The sequence below is a fragment of the Trematomus bernacchii genome, unplaced genomic scaffold (genome assembly GCF_902827165.1).
Source record: "Trematomus bernacchii unplaced genomic scaffold, fTreBer1.1, whole genome shotgun sequence".
Classification (NCBI taxonomy): domain Eukaryota; kingdom Metazoa; phylum Chordata; class Actinopteri; order Perciformes; family Nototheniidae; genus Trematomus; species Trematomus bernacchii.
Window position 1 is genome coordinate 346051 of NW_022987771.1, and position 18250 is coordinate 364300.

The 18250-nt window shown below is 41.2% G+C and overlaps 1 protein-coding gene across 1 annotated transcript in view; it reads left to right on the forward strand.

Annotated features, from left to right (window-relative positions):
- coro1ca (coronin, actin binding protein, 1Ca) overlaps nt 1-18250 on the forward strand; it is a 32062-nt gene that overhangs the window by 10755 nt on the left and 3057 nt on the right. The window contains exons 2-10 of the mRNA XM_034148543.1: nt 3405-3604; nt 13057-13179; nt 14672-14801; nt 15170-15351; nt 15727-15846; nt 16192-16296; nt 16380-16525; nt 16767-16824; nt 16963-17205. Coding sequence (XP_034004434.1) covers nt 3407-3604; nt 13057-13179; nt 14672-14801; nt 15170-15351; nt 15727-15846; nt 16192-16296; nt 16380-16525; nt 16767-16824; nt 16963-17205 — 1305 coding nt within the window. The 5' untranslated portion in view covers nt 3405-3406. The remainder of the gene's footprint in view (nt 1-3404; nt 3605-13056; nt 13180-14671; nt 14802-15169; nt 15352-15726; nt 15847-16191; nt 16297-16379; nt 16526-16766; nt 16825-16962; nt 17206-18250) is intronic.

The following is an 18250-nucleotide window of genomic DNA, read 5'->3' on the forward strand; positions in this document are numbered from 1 at the left end:
GTTAGTTAATACACAAGCACATCAGCATTTAGTTTCTACCGAAGGGCGGAGGCTTCATCAACTCTAACTTATCTAATGCATGTGGCTCCTCATTTAGGATTGCTGGTGTTTTCTACAGATACATCATTCAACATCAGCACTGAGGAGCGGTGCCTCATGTATGTTAACTGGACAGTATCATAAAAGGATTCACTTTTTTTTTTATATAAATCTTTTTAAATAAAACATTTATAGTCATGACAATATCAGAACGCAGCCCAAGAAGCAGTTTTAGCTGGATTTTGACACAACTCTGTAACTCTGTCTCTCACTAGACAGGTCTCTGATTTAGTTGTGCTTTCACATGTAGCTTCTACTCCAGCAGCATTATGAGACAAATCTGCTGCTCCGAAGGAAAGCAAACAAGCCTCACTCCTCCCTCATGACAAAGTGGTCATTGTTGAGTATCGCCCTGATCTAGAATTGTAACTCAACATTCTAGAACTGTAACTTGCCATTCTAGAATTTAAATTCAACATTCTAGAACTTTAACCTGCCATTCTAGAATTTAAATTCAACATTCTAGAACTGTAACCTGCCATTCTAGAATTTAAATTCAACATTCTAGAACTGTAACTTGTCATTCTAGAATTTAAATTCAACATTCTAGAATTGTAACTTGTCATTCTAGAATTTAAATTCAACATTCTAGACTTTAAATTAACATTCTAGAATTTGTAATTCAACATTCTACAACTGTAAATTAACATTCTAGAATTTGTAATTCAACATTCTACAACTGTAATTCAACATTCTACAACTGTAATTCAACATTCTAGAATTTAAATCAACATTCTAGAACTGTTCCTTAACATTATTAAATAGTTTGAACACATCTTTTACTTTTAACTTGGCATCAATCTTATGGAAACCAAGGAGACCATCAAAGTGTGTCATTTTGTAACCTTTTTTAGTGTTTTGTTTTTAATATAAAAAATATACCGCAGCTCAAATCGTCTATCGTGACATTACTATAAGGAAGAGCGATTCCTTTTGTTGCCTTCAAAATGTCTTTACTGAACTTTTTAACAATCATTCATCTAACAGGAGTTCTGCCTTGGATTTCAGTTCATTGCACTTAGTGTGCGTCAGCCTTTCCGAAAGAAATGCAAGTCAGTTTCATAGATTAAATGCACTTCTGATCCGGGACAATTTAGAGTAGGATTTAATAAATCCTATGTAACTCAGTAAAAACTGCCAAATCCTCAATTTAGGGAAGATTAAAACTCAAGTGTCATTAACCGTTTACTCCTAATGTGAACAAATGTGTCCTTTAGCACAGTGGTTCTCAACTGGTGGGTCGCGACCCAAAAGTGGGTCGCGGACCCATTTCGAGTGGGTCGCGGATGTGTGAGTGAAGAAAAAAAAATTGGATTTTTTTTTTTTTTTCTTTTTTTTTTTGGGGAAAAAGTCAAACTTTTGTTTTGAAGGCCCGATTTTCTTCTCAGTGTACCAGAATGCGTAGTTTGTTAGTATTTCTAAAAATCTCCTTGGGGAGAATCCCCCCAGACCCCCCTGCTGGGGTTGGGTTTCAGCATGTGTGCCTTTTTATATAGTTCAGCTTTGATTCCATCATCTCATTAAACCTTTTTTAAAAGCATACTTTAGTTCTGTGAAGGGATATAAGGGATATATGCACTGTACTTCACTTTTATTAATATTGTATGCTCAAAAGCGTATATATATATATATATATTACAGCACGATTTTTTGTTGAATAGATTTGAGTGCTTCAAAATGTTGGGTCGCGATGTATTGACCAAGTAAAAAGTGGGTCCCGAGGCCTGACCAGTTGAGAACCACTGCTTTAGCACACTTCCTGCTATTGGAGACATCACAAATAAACAGTTGGTATGACCGACGTGTTTTTCAAAAGCTTTGAGCTGTTAGGACATGCCCATATCCCTGCAGGAAGAACTTCCTGCTTGTGTTGTGATCCTTGTTCTGTCGGAAACATGCCATACAAGAGTTTCTCTCTTACACTAATCCTTTCTCTCTTGCTCCGTATCACACTCTCTCTCTTTACACACACACGGACATGCATACACACACACATTCACAATGGAAACCACCTCCAAAACATATCCCACATCCTGCGCTGCTCCTTTATCATGTTGGTGATTCAGGCTAGGAAACTGTTACCATGTGCTGTGTCGAAAACTAAGAGATTGAAGGAGTTTCACAAAACCAAGACTCCTTGAGAGGGTTGTAGGTCAGATTGGACCTTGGTCAACTTTGAAAGTGGTCTGTTATTTTAGGCGAAGCATTTGGACTTGTAGCTTTTGAATGGGCTTGTTTTCAAACTCTGCCAGCATATTCTTGTCCTGTTGAAAGTGTTAGCTGAACCAGCTACAAAGTCTGTTTGTATTGGGTATATCCTATTTTCTTTGCAACTGGCCCCTTCCACCTGTGACCCATGAGAAGCGTGTTTCAGATCATTTGATAATTTGGCACAATGCAGTGGAGAAGATTATCAACCCTCTCTTCATACTATGAGAATGAAGAGAGGTGATTGAAGATGAGAAATTATTGTATATGTATGTATAAATGTAAGTGTAAGTAGGAATAACTTGCACAATGACTTAAAGGACAATCATTGATCAAGTAAGGGGTGGGAATTAATAAGCATTTGCTTCATCCTACTCCCTTTCGGACACATATGATTTATTTTTTTATTTTTTAATTATTATTATTATTATTATTATTATTAATATGAAGATTTTTTTGTTGTTGAATATATAAATATTATCGTGAATGTGGATAAATACTGTATTTTAACAATACGGTATTCTGTTTTTTCACATTTGTTATTTTTTATTTGTTTTTTAATCTGTTCGAAATAAAGATTGAAATGAAATGAAATGAACCCTCTTTGTTGTTGTTTATTATTGTTATGCTGCATCTTTGTGAATTAGGAACATTTTAAACCTCATACATATTTGGTTTAGTAACAGGTGCCTCATAACCACTTTTTCTATGGGATCAGTTTTGAACTCGACATGCGTTCTATGCGATCACAGGAGTGAGGAAAACCCACTTGGCTTTATATTCTTACGCTCAGAGGAATGAAGGGCAGTGTGGCAAAAGTGACGCTGAAATTGTTGGCACCACGTTGCCCAGAAATTCCAGGGACACCCTTAGTGTGGCTGGAGCAGTAATGGCCACACTAAGGGTGAAGAAATTGATTATATGTTGTGGAAAAAAAAAAGCTTACGTATGTTCTAAAAGCTTTGCTGCCGTAGTGTGTTCTCAAATCTTTCAAGTAGCTCTAGTTGTCCATATTTTTGGTTCATTTTTCTCTATCCTGTTTACCTTTTTGATCTTAAACTGCTAACACAAAATCTTCCCCTCTGCTCTTTGCACAGATATGAGTCGACAAGTTGTACGTACGAGCAAATTCCGTCATGTGTTTGGCCAGGCGGCGAAAAATGACCAATGCTACGATGATATCCGGGTGTCAAGGGTCACATGGGACAGCTCCTTCTGTGCAGTCAACCCCAAGTTTGTTGCCTTAATTATTGAAGCCAGTGGTGGAGGAGCTTTCCTCGTCCTCCCTCTTCACAAGGTAAGTGTAAAGTGCATCATGTCCTAGTAGTTAAGGACAACTAGAGTGAGATAAACAAAATGTGTAGGCTTGTTTGCATTTGCACCTTTTTTTTTCAGTAGCACATGCTGCCTAACAATGCTTTGATTATTCCGTATAGTTTGTATTAATTACTCTTACTGTTTACACGACTATGTCTTGATTTGTTGTTCATTTTGTACATGAATGACATTTTTTATAAGGACGACAACATTCTCAGTTTGATGTCTGTTCATCCAAAACTGTGATGTGTGGGGGGGGGGTGAAATGAACATCTATGTTTTGAAGCACAACAAACTTCTCCAACAATCTCACTGCCTTTGGCCACCAGGAACACGTGAACAATCAACATTAAATAATCATTTGCATTGAAAACGTAGCCTCTCGAACTGCTGGCTTGGTGCCGGTGTTCCTCAGGCTTAATATTTGCCTAAGTTGTTTTATACACCCTCATGTGTACGACAGAAACTACTCCAAAGCCCTGGAGCGAACCTGATCCCTGCCTCCATATAAGGAATCACTCTACTCTAGAATTACTTTTGGTTTGGCAAGACAGCATTTGAAAACTGTTTAACTGTAAACAAGTTAGATCCTCTCTTTTGTTTTACCCCTGCTGTCATAATTGGGCTAATTAAGGTGCACTAGAGATCTCCCTGTATCCCACAGGGGGCTATGGCCTGTCCCCAAGAGAGCCCTTGGGTGCCATTATGCTTGATGGTGGTGAATTGCTAGCTGTTGTTGTTTCTGTTCGGCAGCTCTTAGCAATAGCCAAGTGGCAGGTCCTGACACTGAGTGACATAAGTACTGCAATACAGTTGACAGTTGTAACCTGGGCCTGTAATTAGTGCACAGCAGTCGGTCCCATGTCATCTGAGAAGGCTCTGGCATAGGGGACCGGATCCTTAGGCCTGTCATCGCACAGCTTACACCTCTCAGCACCTCATTCCACACAGAGCTTGTGGTGGTGGGCTGCAGGCTCCACCAGTTTCACACCCCTGCTGCCCCTGTCTCTGTTTGTTCGATGAGCTCCGCATGCCCGTCCTATCCCAGGACAGCATTGGTGTGTCTGCCGAACAAAGTCTATTTTTCACCACTGAAATATACAGTAGTAAGAGACTGAGGTCTTAATGTGCAAAGCAAACCTCAGGCAATTTCCTCAAGTGAGGGATTGAAAAAGCTTTTTTTTAGATCTTCCATCCTATCCAGACTGCAGGCGTGACAGAATAATCCTTCAGATTGAGTGTTTTCCTCATTTCAACAGGCCATGCATTCAGACACAGGAGCTGAAAGGGGAATGCCATGTTGTTTAAGACTAATAGTATGTTAATTGTGTATGCATGCAATGCTTTGGGCAGTGTGGCCAGTGTGTACTCTCAACAAACAAGTTCAGCAGCCTAGCATACAAAGAAAAGTTTAGCTGTTGGGACATTTGAACAACATTCGATTTGGATCTTAAATGAATGGGAATTAAAAAACAAAAATCACTATTCTCAAATACATTCCGTTGGTCCATCTGGAAATCTCAGTGTAGCCTCAGCTTGCAATGCAAGTCTTTAAAAGTGGGGCGATCCTGTCCCATGCAGCCGGTCTGACTAGAGCGCACTGCAGTGGATCAGCAACACCCAAATGCTTTAGGGGCACAAGATCATTTTTATTAAACTGAGTGAACAAGGATTGTATCCTCTTAAATGAAAAATAATACAATTATGTGTATATGCGTCGTCATGCTTTTGCATTTGTTATTGGGCTGACTGTACAAACTGTGTGTTGTACTTTATTATCTTTTGTCTGACATACAGTAGCTTTGCTTTGTAGATACTGCTCTAAACCTTATCGAAGAACACTTTGTTAAAATCACCTGGTCCTCATTTCATTTTAGTTTCAAGGGCACACATCCCCTAAACCCCCCCACCCTCCCATCCCTAATGTGAGGGTGCATCTGTCCGGCTCACCCATCTGCCCGGGCTGTGCTGCTCCCAGTCTCTGTGGGCAGCCAGCTGCTCAGGCCCTTTGTCCCGTGCTTACTCCCAGCGCAGCCCTTTGTCATAACCACACTTCAGCTGGGGGGAGGCAGAAGTGTGATGATGCTCCTTCCCCCTTTTACAATCAACCCATATGCAACTGGGCATCGCTTTGTTGAAGTGATGCAATAACAGGAGGAGGAAGAATTGCTGAAATGATTACACTTAAAAAAAAAAAAGAAAGCCTTGTACTCCCTCTGCTTCTTGTGTTTATAAATGGTTGGAAAAGCCTCTCTTGGAGTTCACAGGTTGATTTCATGGATCTGTTACTTGACTTGAGGTCTGAGCCTCATTTTAGGTTGTCAAGCAATAGAGCCGATGCTTTGTGTGACTCAGGAGGGTGAGGTTAGTGCGGCAGGCCGCTGTGACTCAGCACAGCCATGGCTATTGTTGCTTCCTCCTGTCAGAACACAGGCATTTATAGAGAGGGCATCAGATGTCCAGCTCAACACATGTCATTCCCTTGCCTCATGCTTTCAATCTCCTCCTTTCTCTTTCTTAGCAGGATGCCTGCTAATTTATTCCCTGATTTCCATATGAAGGAAGCGGTGGGAGTGAATGCAGCTAGCAAGTGTTCAGTGAAACATTCCTGATAATTTCCTCTCTGTCTGCTCGGCATACGAGAATGGAAGTCTCAGTAAATCATTACCGTGATTTGTAATCCCTTAACTAGAACGTATCTAAGCATGCAGTTGTTTATGATTCTACGCTCGCTTTCCTCTTTTTAACCATCAGCATTTTATTTTCCATGCAGACGGTTCACTTTGTCAATTGTAAGCATCTTTCATTTCCTCTTAGTCTCTTTTCTTTTTTAAGATTGACCTTGACTACAGCCATAACACAGTACATAGCGTATTACTTCATGTAGATGGCATGTTCCACTTTCAAAAGCTGCCTCTGTACTGAAAGGTTGATCAGATGTGGAGTGTGTATTTGATTTGGATTCAATCCTTCAAAGCACCATTCATCCAGTGCTCAACCTTTGCTGTAAGTAATCCCTGGGTGTGCACATTGACACAATCATTCTGTTCTGTCTCCCAGTTACGCCGCTAACTAAGCTCTGTCTATAATCACAAAAAGACCCTGGTTGTGCATGGTATCCAGGGTCTTTCCCCATGCTTTGGTCAGCTTGTGTTCCAAGACCTCTATACTGCTCAGTTGCCTCTGCCTTTGCCGCCTCTGCCGCTCAGTCCTGCTGACTGCAGATTTTACCATATATGGTCATTCACTGCTCCCTGCCTGACAGGCTTCCAAGACCATTTCCTCCCTGCCTTGCTATTGGCTGCTTCATGCAGTGTCGGCACACATGTGAATTCTGGGATAGGCTGAAATATGAAGAGCGGCCAGGATGAGAAAACTGGGTTGAAGTCAGATGTTGTCTGTGTCACAGAATCACTCACTGCATGAGGTGCCATATTAGAATAATTACTTTAATGTGATAGTCTGTATGGCTGCTGGTATACTGAATAATGTGTATAATCTATGAATACAGAGCTGAGAGCACTGATGGTTCCTTTAAAATAAATCAGACTTTCTTTTTGCTCAAAAACAGCAGATGGTGTCTGCAATGCCTTTTCAATCATTTGATGCATTTAGAGTCTGCTTGATAAGAGCAATTAAATCACAAACTAACCACCGTTGCACACATTCCACACACCGAATCATTTTCAGTAGGCTGCCTTTCATATGTTCCAAGTACTCTCTGGAATTAAATGTTTGTGAATATGAATATGAATATCTCCTCAGTGCAGTGTTAACAAAGAGATGACGGAAGTTAAAGACCCTGCCGATATTCATAGGATTTCTTGTCTTAGATGTTGCATGGACCTAATCACTACTGATCCTGTGTCGTCAGCAACAACCAGCCAGGGCTGTTCACTCTCCTGTGAGCAGATAGCTCGTGCTGCAGGAGCCTTTAGATACTTAAAACAGATGTGATTTTAAAATCTCAGCTGCTCCAAATAGTTCCAAACTGGCAGCAGAGCTACCAGTTAAGTAGTAGTAAATAGCAGACTTGTTTTAGATGCTATCTGGGATTAATCTTATCACATAGTTTCACTAGCCATGTACCAGCAATATACAGTGCTAGAGTGCATCTGTAGTACATCTCCGTATAGTTTTCTCTACTCTATCTATATATAGCTGAGGTTTTGCTGTATTGTTCCTGCCCTATCATACAGGCAGAGACGTATAAAGATGGACATTTCCATGGAGCTCTGAGCAGCAGTGGACAGCATGCAGACCCTTTTAGTGGTGTGCATGTGTGAATCACATGTTGAGCTGCAAGGAAAGGAAGTGTGCAGGCCTCTTGTGTGAATGAAAAGAATGTCCTCTACTGCCTTGAGGGATGTCGCTCATCCATTTTTTTTTTTCTGTTCCAGTCTTCAGCTTTCTATCTATTGCTGTGTGATTCACTTATTTTGTGCAGTCTTGCTTGTTGCTATGCAACTGGTTGTTTTCTAGGCGTCAGACATTCCTCTCGAAGGATACAAATGTCTGTAGTGTGTAGTTCTGGACATGTTAGGTATTCAACGACTGAGTTTAGCCCCTTGCTGTTGCTGTGGGTGGTTTTCTTTCTTGCATTAGTGCAGCTGAATTCAATTTTTTTTGTTCTGGACAAAATCATTTTCACGTTGTCAGTCTTGCTAAGCACACTTTCTATACCTTTAGGCTTGTTGCCTTGGAGATGATTTTCTTGCTTAGCTGGTTGAGTCTGTTTAGGCCCCTTTTGTTTGTGTTGAGAAAGTGTAATGTTACTGACACACATAGCTGTTCACCTGCCTGCCATGTCTTGAGCCTATAGTACAATTAGAGACCTCATGAAGTTGTGATTAATTCATGTCATTTATCACCGTGTCTCTGGCCCTCCTGATCTCTTTGTGTTTGTGGTATGTGCACGACATTCTGATAGACATCTTGCCTCATTTTTAGACAAATACAGACTTGCGAATGAGCCTCAAGCTCTTCTTTTGAGAGGGACAGAAGGGAGAATGCAACAAGTTGCCACAGGTTAACTGTCCTGCACGGCTCCACCCTGGTGATCCCACTGCCTTCACCTCATGGTTGTTGTTTTCAGTTAACTTGTTTATTGTCAGTGTTAACAGTTACAAGGATCTAACTCTATGCAAACTCCATTCCAGTCTTGTGTATCATGTTATCAGATGTTTATGCAGGCTCGAGGCAATTTACACACTCTGAATTCCTAATTGTGTATATCAGACATGGACGGCATTAACACCTCAAAGGGTGCTACATTTGACACCCTCGCGCCCCTCTCGCTCACATTGGTCATACCCCAACAGAGCTGCCTGGGGCCGAGGTGAGGAATGTGAAGAACGCCTTGCTCTCTGGTCAAACTGTCGTCTCCTCTGCCGAGCCCGGGTTGATCAGGAGGTCGACCTCAAAGAGCTTAGCTAAAGAGGTACTGGGGCTTCATGGTGTGTTGCTGCAATTCAACCGTAGAAGCTACAATTTATATTTGAAGCATAAGATTATGTTTTTCGTTTGTGCAGGTGATCAAATAGTGTTGATGGAAAGAGCGTAATGCAAGAGCTTGTGTTGGAATATTTGCAGCATGCCTGAACCAGAGGTAACATGTGGGATGTGCTGTGAAATCTCTGAAGTGTCGGGGTTTAAAGGCTGATTGCTTGGCTCTCGTAGCTGATCTTAATCTTTGCGAGCGCTGTCATACAAGCCTCTGCATGGACGCTTACACAACATGAATATATGCTTATCATAAATGTTCTATTCACATATTTCTAATTGCTTGTATAGGCAAGAATAGTGAAGTCTTCGTCTGTAATAGTCAACGCCTTCTCACACTTCTGAGATTCAGATAAATACGTTTTACGGTACGTTGGTAGTTAACCGTGAAAATATATGAAATGCCTGGTCGCGGTCTACTCCCTCCTTCTCTTACACATAAGCCAGAAGCTATGTTTGTATGTCACTTTACAGCATTATAGTAGTCAAGTAAACATCTGGAAGCACAATGTTTCATTGAACCTGCATAGTGTAACTCCCATCCATTGGTAATGTATCATAGTAGACACTACCAAAGAGGTACGGCACCAATTAATGTTGAAATGGTATGGACTTTTTTTACATGACAGAACTGGTTTGAAAATACTCTGGGTGACATGCATTTTTGTGGGTGTGCACATGTTTTAACGAGACTGAGCATGACCTGTAGCACTTTCAAATGGGAAGTAATAAATGCACTGTTAATGAAGAAACTAAAGCATTTACTTTGAATAGTTTGCTAGTGGTTATCTTAGCAATCAGTTTGCTCTTTGTCGGACTTGTTAATGCTGTTCCTGTTGCTACACCTGGTCATCAGTGTGTGTCCTTCCTGCTTTAATGACATCCTGTTCCTATACTGTCTTCAGGAAATCACGTACAGAAAAAAAGTCTGCTGAACTCTGTAGTAATACACGTCTCTCTGCTTACTACATTTGCATTATGAGGCAGACAATATCATGTCTGCCTCATAATGCAAATGTGTCATGATTTGTGATCAACTAAATGAACATTTTAAAACTGATTCATCTGCAGAGGCGAGGTCACCAGTCTCATATTTAATGGGAATGTTATCTGATACTGGACGGTGGCTCATAAATCCCTCTTGACAGCAGTGTCAAAGTCTACTGTTTTTACACAGGGTATATTTCAGGGTGTGTTCAGCAGTGAGGGTGAGGTTTAGACAAGTTCTTGTGATTTTCCCATACTACACGTACACGCACGCAGAGTTCATTCTCACATACACTGGACTTTGATCACTAAACTTGGAGTTGGAGAATGTGTCACAGCCCAACTCTGTCAGTCAGGTGACTGCATGGTTACAGGCCTAATATTTTTCATACAGCGCAGAGTTGCTTCCTGTGATTTGTACTGATGTCCAGCCATTGTCGTCGGGCTGCACTGTTAACTTTACACATGTGTTCTCAACGAATATGAACAGACCACTGAGAGATGAGTCGTGTTACTGGTGTTACAGTCACTGTGGATGTGCACTGTAACAGCAGCAGACTTGAAGTGCACTCTGCTCTTTATCTGCTGTACCAGAGGCAGAAACTGTCTAAGAGCAGGAATGCCTGAGCAACATGACACTCGTATCCGGGACCCGACTGTCCCTCTGAGCCCAGATCACCATCCTCTGCTCGCCTCTGGCTTTTGTTTCTTACTCTGTTTAATCTAGGGCAGGGGGATATTGATTCATGTGAGATTCATGATGTGTTTCTTCTTAGAAACTAACAAAAGTCCATTTTTACACAGAAGGACCTAGATATATTAGTACTGATGCACCGTATTATACACCTATCCAGTCAAAGTGTTGTCAAGCCTTGTCAGAAACACCTAGTTTACAGTGTTTTGTATATATTTTGGCATTAACCTAACCCTTAATGAATGTAACCTTTATCCTATGTCGGCCTCTGAGTTTACAGTATTGTCGTTAACGATAACCTCTGGATATAAAAGCTCCATTATCTTGGGTTCTCCATTATCTCTCCGTTATCCAAGTAAACGGTTGATGGTTTTATTTGCCTCAGAAATGTCTTTATTTATTTCTTGCTCTTTTGAAATTCTAAACATCGTCACAATGTGCTGCAGACGGTGAATTACACTTCCTTTCTGTATTTATCTCACACTCTTAAAGCTTAAAGATGCATGTAATCACTTGGCTGCTAAAGTGAAATGTACAATTTGGGGTGAGCGTGGTCTCTGAGTGGGGGTCACTTTACTCACACCAGTAGCTCTGCCTCTTGTGGCAGATCTCCCCGACTATAGAGATGAGCAGTTGTAGCTAGTTCACCCCATAGCTGTTTGACAAAATGAAATACATGTTGCTTCTGTTGAATAAAGTGCTGCACGGTATTGTTAAGCTCACTGGTGCTGGTTTGTTTTATGTCAACAACAGGTGGAGAAGCTATAAGTTGTAAAGGGAGAAGACAAGGCTATGAAGAAGCTTTCTTTTTTTAAACAGGAAATGGACGAACAAAGTGTCCAAAAGAAACGCAAACAATTACATAACTTTTTTTATTTGGATTGGAGTTCGTGAAATTGGAAAGGTCTAATGCATTTTGCTTGCGTCAACTGAAAATGTGTAGTCTACTGTCATTGTAAATCATGCTTGCATCTGTTGTTTGGATAAACATTAGTAATTACTTTGAGTTATGTGTTCTTGAGGTTAAAGTCACTTTTAGTTGAAGCTCTTGCTCATTTCTGTGTTTACACATTTGGGATTTCTGTTGCTCTTCTCAAGCCATTATGTTTGCAATTCCCCGTATAATGGCAGAATAGCTGTGGGCAGTGAGTGGTGTTTTTTTATTTTGTATTAAGGAAGCCATCGTGCTTTAAATAGGGCTCCAGCAGCAGGACTCTTTCCACATTAAGTGACCTCATCCCTCCGGCCCTGCGGTGGTACTTGAAGTCAACACAGAGCAGGGTGTGTCCCAGACACCGTCCACCACAGCCTGGGTTTGTCGGGTCACCTCAGCCTGAAGAGAGCACCTGGTTTCCTGGCTCACAGGATCCAGAGTGTACATCCAGCTTCATGCAGGAGGGTAGAGGAAGATGTGCAGTATAACTGAGGGTTGTTTGTGTGCATCAGAAATGCATTCGTAGCCTTCCAGTCCATTAGTTATATAAGCAGGTTATGTAAGGGGAACAGTTTAGAGTTAGATACAGAGTTACCATTTTAAAGTAAAGCGATGCTGTGAAAAACTAAGCATCTGTTGGCATGTGTCTACTGTATAATGACGTCACCAGTAATACCTTTTCTTAATTACTATGCGTGGGCTAAATCTAATCTCGGTTTGCTTTCACCACTGATAAAACCCTAGCTTCTCTTTTGCTGAGCGATGAATTGCTGGTTTTAGGCAGTTTGTTTTGCCGTGTTGGAAGACTAAAAATGTAAAAATGAAATCTTGGACGTAGTTTTTGTGGGACTGGGGTTTCCCCCTCACATCTGATTATCTTTCTGAAGCTACTTCTAAAGTGCTTCCACCCGACTGGGGGGAAATGTTGGAACAAATGTATGATGTCATGTTGTTGTGTAATCCAAAACTCGTTTCCAATATACTTCTGTTCTGCCTTCAAATATTTCAAACAATGTTGTTACATGATTGGTTATGCTTTCTTTGAATATACTCATCATTCTATCCAAGTTTTTTATTTTAATGTAAATGCTGTGAAGTCTGCCATTTTGTAAATTCTTATTCTCTGTGAAGGCCGCTCATGACAATTGGATCAGTTTCATTCAACTTTTTTTTGCTATAGCCTGTTTGAGCTTACTTATGTTGCTAAGATTAAGGCGGTACTGTTATTGACCTGTTTCAAAACATGCTCACTCCTTCAACACAGCACACTAAGACTAATCTCATTAACCTCTGTTGTTTATCTTTGTCTCTACAGACGGGACGCATTGACAAATCCTACCCCACAGTGTGTGGACACACAGGCCCGGTGTTAGACATCGACTGGTGCCCCCACAATGATCAGGTCATCGCCAGCGGCTCGGAGGACTGCACAGTGATGGTGAGGTTTGCCGCACCTGAACTCAGACCTCTTAATTGTGAAAAAATGCAACACACATTCTTGAGGTGATAAGTGACAAGAGACTACATGCTTTTATTGCAAAAGGCCCGGCTGTTGTAACTACGAGATGGGTTCAGACCTCACCCTCTGGATTAGATTAGACTCAAATATGTGTTGTAGGAATCAGAGCTGGGGAATGATTTAGCTGTTTATTGAGCTGAGGTCACCGACTTTTTTGAGACTGTAGTTGTACGTTCCTCCATATGTCCTTATTTGGACCTTGAAGGGGCTGAGATAAGTGTGCTGCCTGTTTGTATTTGCTGCTACCACTTCCTCACCTGAAAGTCCTTACTTCCTGTTAAACCCACTCTGAATCAATGCCATATTTAATTCACGTGTGCAGAAGTAATGGACCATCAATGGTTCCTCTCTTCATAGTATTTGATATTTAAAGGGCACATTCACAGCCTAAACAGGCTCTTGGTGATGTTTGGTTTAGATTAGTGCCAGTGGGCAGTATATTTGTCGACTGGTAGAGATATGCACTCAGATTTAGACGTGGCTTCACTCTTTTTATTTTTTACATTTGGAATGGGCTTAAATTGTCAGAAGTTCAAATAAAGTTGAATGTAAATCAAAATGGAGATCAGCACAACTCACTGCAATAAATGTGTCAAATATTGGACATGGTTTGGTTGGAAACTAAAGTGTTGCCAGAGACAGTAATGCAGGCATCCTTTTAAACACCTCGGAAAACTAAATAAAAAGGTTTTTCTTTGAAGGCCAGTCAACACAATCAACATCAGTGTGCGTGTTGAACAAAAACACACATAATGCAGATAACAACTCGGATGACGTTAACTACACAATATCTTTGTTTATCTTATTCTTTAGGGCTAACATTGTACTATTTATAGTGATAACATTAAACCTTAACTCTGTATCCCATGTGTCACTAACTCGGACTGAACTCTTAGCCGCTGCTGCCCCCTTCAGGTTCCTTTTGATAACTACCATTCACTGATGTCTTCTGCAGTAACATTGGGTAGGGTGGGGTTGATGGGTTCCTAATGAAATATTTTAGAAGTGATACTGTTGTCAGATTTAGGGCTAAATGAGTGTCTCTCCAGCAGGCTTACATTTATTTGTTGTGGCTGACCTCTTATGTAAAATAATAAATAACATAATGTAAAAAAACCAACAAAGATTGTGACACCACTCCTGAGCATTAACACTTATGTGCAATATTTACCTAGGTACAATTATTATTATTACTGGCTGGTAACAAGAATCTGTAGGTAAATCTGTGAAATATATCATTTTACTTCTATGTCTACCACACTGCATTCTACATGCTTTACTTTAGCTGTAACCAAAAATCGTTTTTAAATGTGCTTTTATAAATAAAACTTGATTTGATTTGAATGTTAATTCCCCCCCTTGTGGTACGAATAAAGGGATTCTGATTGGTTCCTCTTCATGTCCCCCACAGGTGTGGCAGATTCCTGAGAATGGCCTCGTCACTTCCATGGCTGAACCAGTGGTGGTACTGGAGGGCCACTCCAAGCGTGTCGGTATCATCACATGGCACCCGACAGCGCGCAATGTCCTTCTTAGTGCCGGTAAAGTTCTCTCTTAAATGTATAAAATGCATTTGAACCAGAGGTGTAAGAAGTACTCAGATATTTTATGTAAGTAGAAGTACTATAGTGTAAAAATACTCTGTTACAAGTAAAAGTCTACTACTTCTATTCTATTTTATGGAACTTACTTGCACTATTTTATCTGTTTTTATTGTGTTGCACTGTTGGAGGAGCCTGTGACCTAAGATTTTCATCATCATAATTACACTGTAGCTATGTACAAATGACAATAAAACTTAACTAAAAGTGCAAAACTAATAGCATCCAAATATACTTAAATAACTAAATGAATATATTATTATTACTAGATGCGCTGATATCCTGTTCTCCTTTACTTCACTCTTCAGGCTGCGACAACCAGATCATCATCTGGAACGTGGGCACAGGAGAGGCGATGATCAACCTGGACGACATGCACCCGGATGTCATCTACAGCGCGACCTGGAACCGCAACGGGAGCCTGATCTGCACCTCCTGCAAGGACAAGGCCATCCGTGTCATCGATCCCCGCAAGGAGACGGTTATCGCCGTAAGAATCTTTCAGACATTTCTTTGCTGTTGTGACACATCTTCTTTTATATCATTGTATATGATAGTTAAATATTAACACTTGCAGTGAGAGGGTTACAAATAGCAACAATTATTAAGCTAGATGGGCTGCCTTCAGCTAACTTATTTACTTAAACTTGTTCTTAAGTATGACACTGACACTGGATTACTGCTTATTGAGTGTGACCTTTAGGAGAAAACTCTGTAGATCGAGCCGAACAAAATGCGCTGTGCTTTGTGTAGTGTTATGTTAAACAAAAGAAACTCAAGTTATAGTGGACATAACAACAAACTGCTCAGGAAATAGTGACTTGAGCATAGAGCAAGTGTTGACCCTGTAAACTTGTCTTCACAGGAGAAGGAGAAGGCCCATGATGGGGCTCGACCCATGAGGGCCATCTTCCTGGCTGATGGCAACATCCTCACCACAGGTTTCAGCCGAATGAGTGAGAGGCAGCTCTCCCTCTGGAACGCGGTAAGCTGCTGTTGTACTACTACTGTTAAGGTTGTATAATTATATTATATAACCAATATACATATTTATATCGGTCTTATAGTTGTCTCAAGAACTTGCAGTACTGGATTCCATCAGTCGTTCAAATAACCATTTCAATGAAGTGGTAAACACAAGTAAAAAATAAACACAATATCACCAACGTTATTACTTTGACAACTGCCACATTATTCACAGATTTGAAAGGGCGACATGAATGCCTTCACCTCTTACCGTTTAAAATCAATTATTTTTCCTGACATTTCTGTTTCTCGGTCTCTCAACAGAACTCATTTATCATTATTTATCATGCTTCTGTTTTCTCAGAATAACATGGAGGAGCCTATGACTGTTACTGAAATGGACACCAGCAACGGAGTGCTGCTGCCCTTCTACGACCCAGACACCGGCGTTGTTTACCTCTGTGGGAAGGTCAGTTCCTTCTTCGAGTTCTCAAAAGCCACATTTTCACTGTGCTAAATACATAAATAAAACACTTCTTTCATTCTTTACAGGGTGACAGCAGCATCCGTTACTTTGAGATCACAGATCAGGCTCCGTACGTTCACTTCCTCAGCACCTTTACCACCAAGGAGCCCCAGAGAGGCATGGGCTACATGCCCAAGAGGGGCCTTGATGTCAATAAGTGCGAAATTGCTAGGTAAGCTAAGATGGATATTTAAACATCATCTCGAACACAGGAATTTGTTCAGAGTTTAGATTTGTGGCTAGCCAGATATAATGTGGAGTCCCTAGATGCCCCACTAGGTGGCAGAATGTGATCATGACAAAATGTTGAAACCCTCTCGGGAAGTCTCCAGTAATCTGTCCTTAAACACTGTTTGTTGTTGTTCAATAAATCATTGGATTGTGAGGTAATTCTTAAATGTGTATGTTGGCAGGTTCTTCAAACTGCACGAAAGGAAGTGTGAGCCTATCGTGATGACTGTACCGAGAAAGGTGAGACCTCATCCTGAATGGCCACTTTGCAAACTTCCAGACCTTTTATCTGCTGTTGAATCACTGGCGTCCGGGGGAGGCTTTCTCTGCAAATGTGTAGTTTTTCTCACAGCTTGTCACGTTATCTTTCTCTGTCAGTCGGACCTGTTCCAGGACGACTTGTACCCAGACACATCTGGCCCTGATCCTGCCCTGGAGGCCGAGGATTGGTTTGATGGCAAGAATGGAGACCCCATCCTCATCTCCCTCAAGAACGGCTACGTCCAGGGCAAGAATCGCGAATTCAAGGTGGTCAAAAAGAACATTTTGGATGGCAAGGCGACCAAGAACACAGAGAACTCGACCCCTGCCAACAAGTCTGCCTCCCCAACTCCATCGATTGTGAGTCTTTGCATTTGATAACATCTATGTGGTTGATGAATGTATCTCAGGATTACATGGTTGCTTGGATGTAAAGATACCACTGTGACAACATATGTACACAGATAGACATATACACATGCAATGATGACACGCAACGTGAAAGCGATACCAATCAAATGCCTGGTAATAATCATAATAATCTTAAAGAGTTTTCTTTAAATTATAATTGATCTCTTTACCTCTCTGGGGCGCACAGTGGTAAGAAGACAAGTTTGTAAATATGAAAATAATGAGAACAATTTCCCCAAAGCTCAAGGTGACGTTTTAATACGGTGTCTTTTGACGTACAAACAGTCCAAAGATGTTCAGTTTACTGTCCCATAAGACACAGAAAAGCAGTAAATCCCTTCTAATGGAACATAAACTTTAATAATAATTCAGATGAGTTATCAACTAATCACTAACTGTGATTTCAGCTGTTTATCAAAAGATAACAAGTACAAGCTTTGTCACGCCCACCAAATACTTACTCCCATCAGGATGATAGACCATGAACAGTTGCAGTGATACTCATATAGTCCCCACCCTTATCGCGCACGTATTAATGCCCTTCCCTCTGGCCTCATCTCTGTAGTTCCCTCTCTGGGGCGCACAGTGTTAAGAAGACAGTGTGTGTGTGTCTGCAGAGGGCAGATTGCTGGCTGTCCTCAGGAGGTGGTTTGTAGATGTTGTTCAGCCCACTCTCTGACCCACAAACTGAGGGGTCTGGCTCTGCTCTGGGCGCCTGTTGCTGGGCGTCCTGCCGCACCTCACCCACAACACAGCCGCCCGCCTGGGACCCAGCCCAGGAGTCTGTAGGCAGGCCTGCTCTGTAATCACAGCCCACTGAGCTCCAGCAAACATGTTAACCCTCAGAGGGCCAGACCCTGCCAGAGGCCTGAACCTTCCGACACTCTGGGACTGGGAAGGCTCTCCTGCACTATTGTGACATTGGTTCAATACTATTATTATTATAGTTGTATTCCACTCATGGCAATTACTATAAAACAAGACATGTACACTT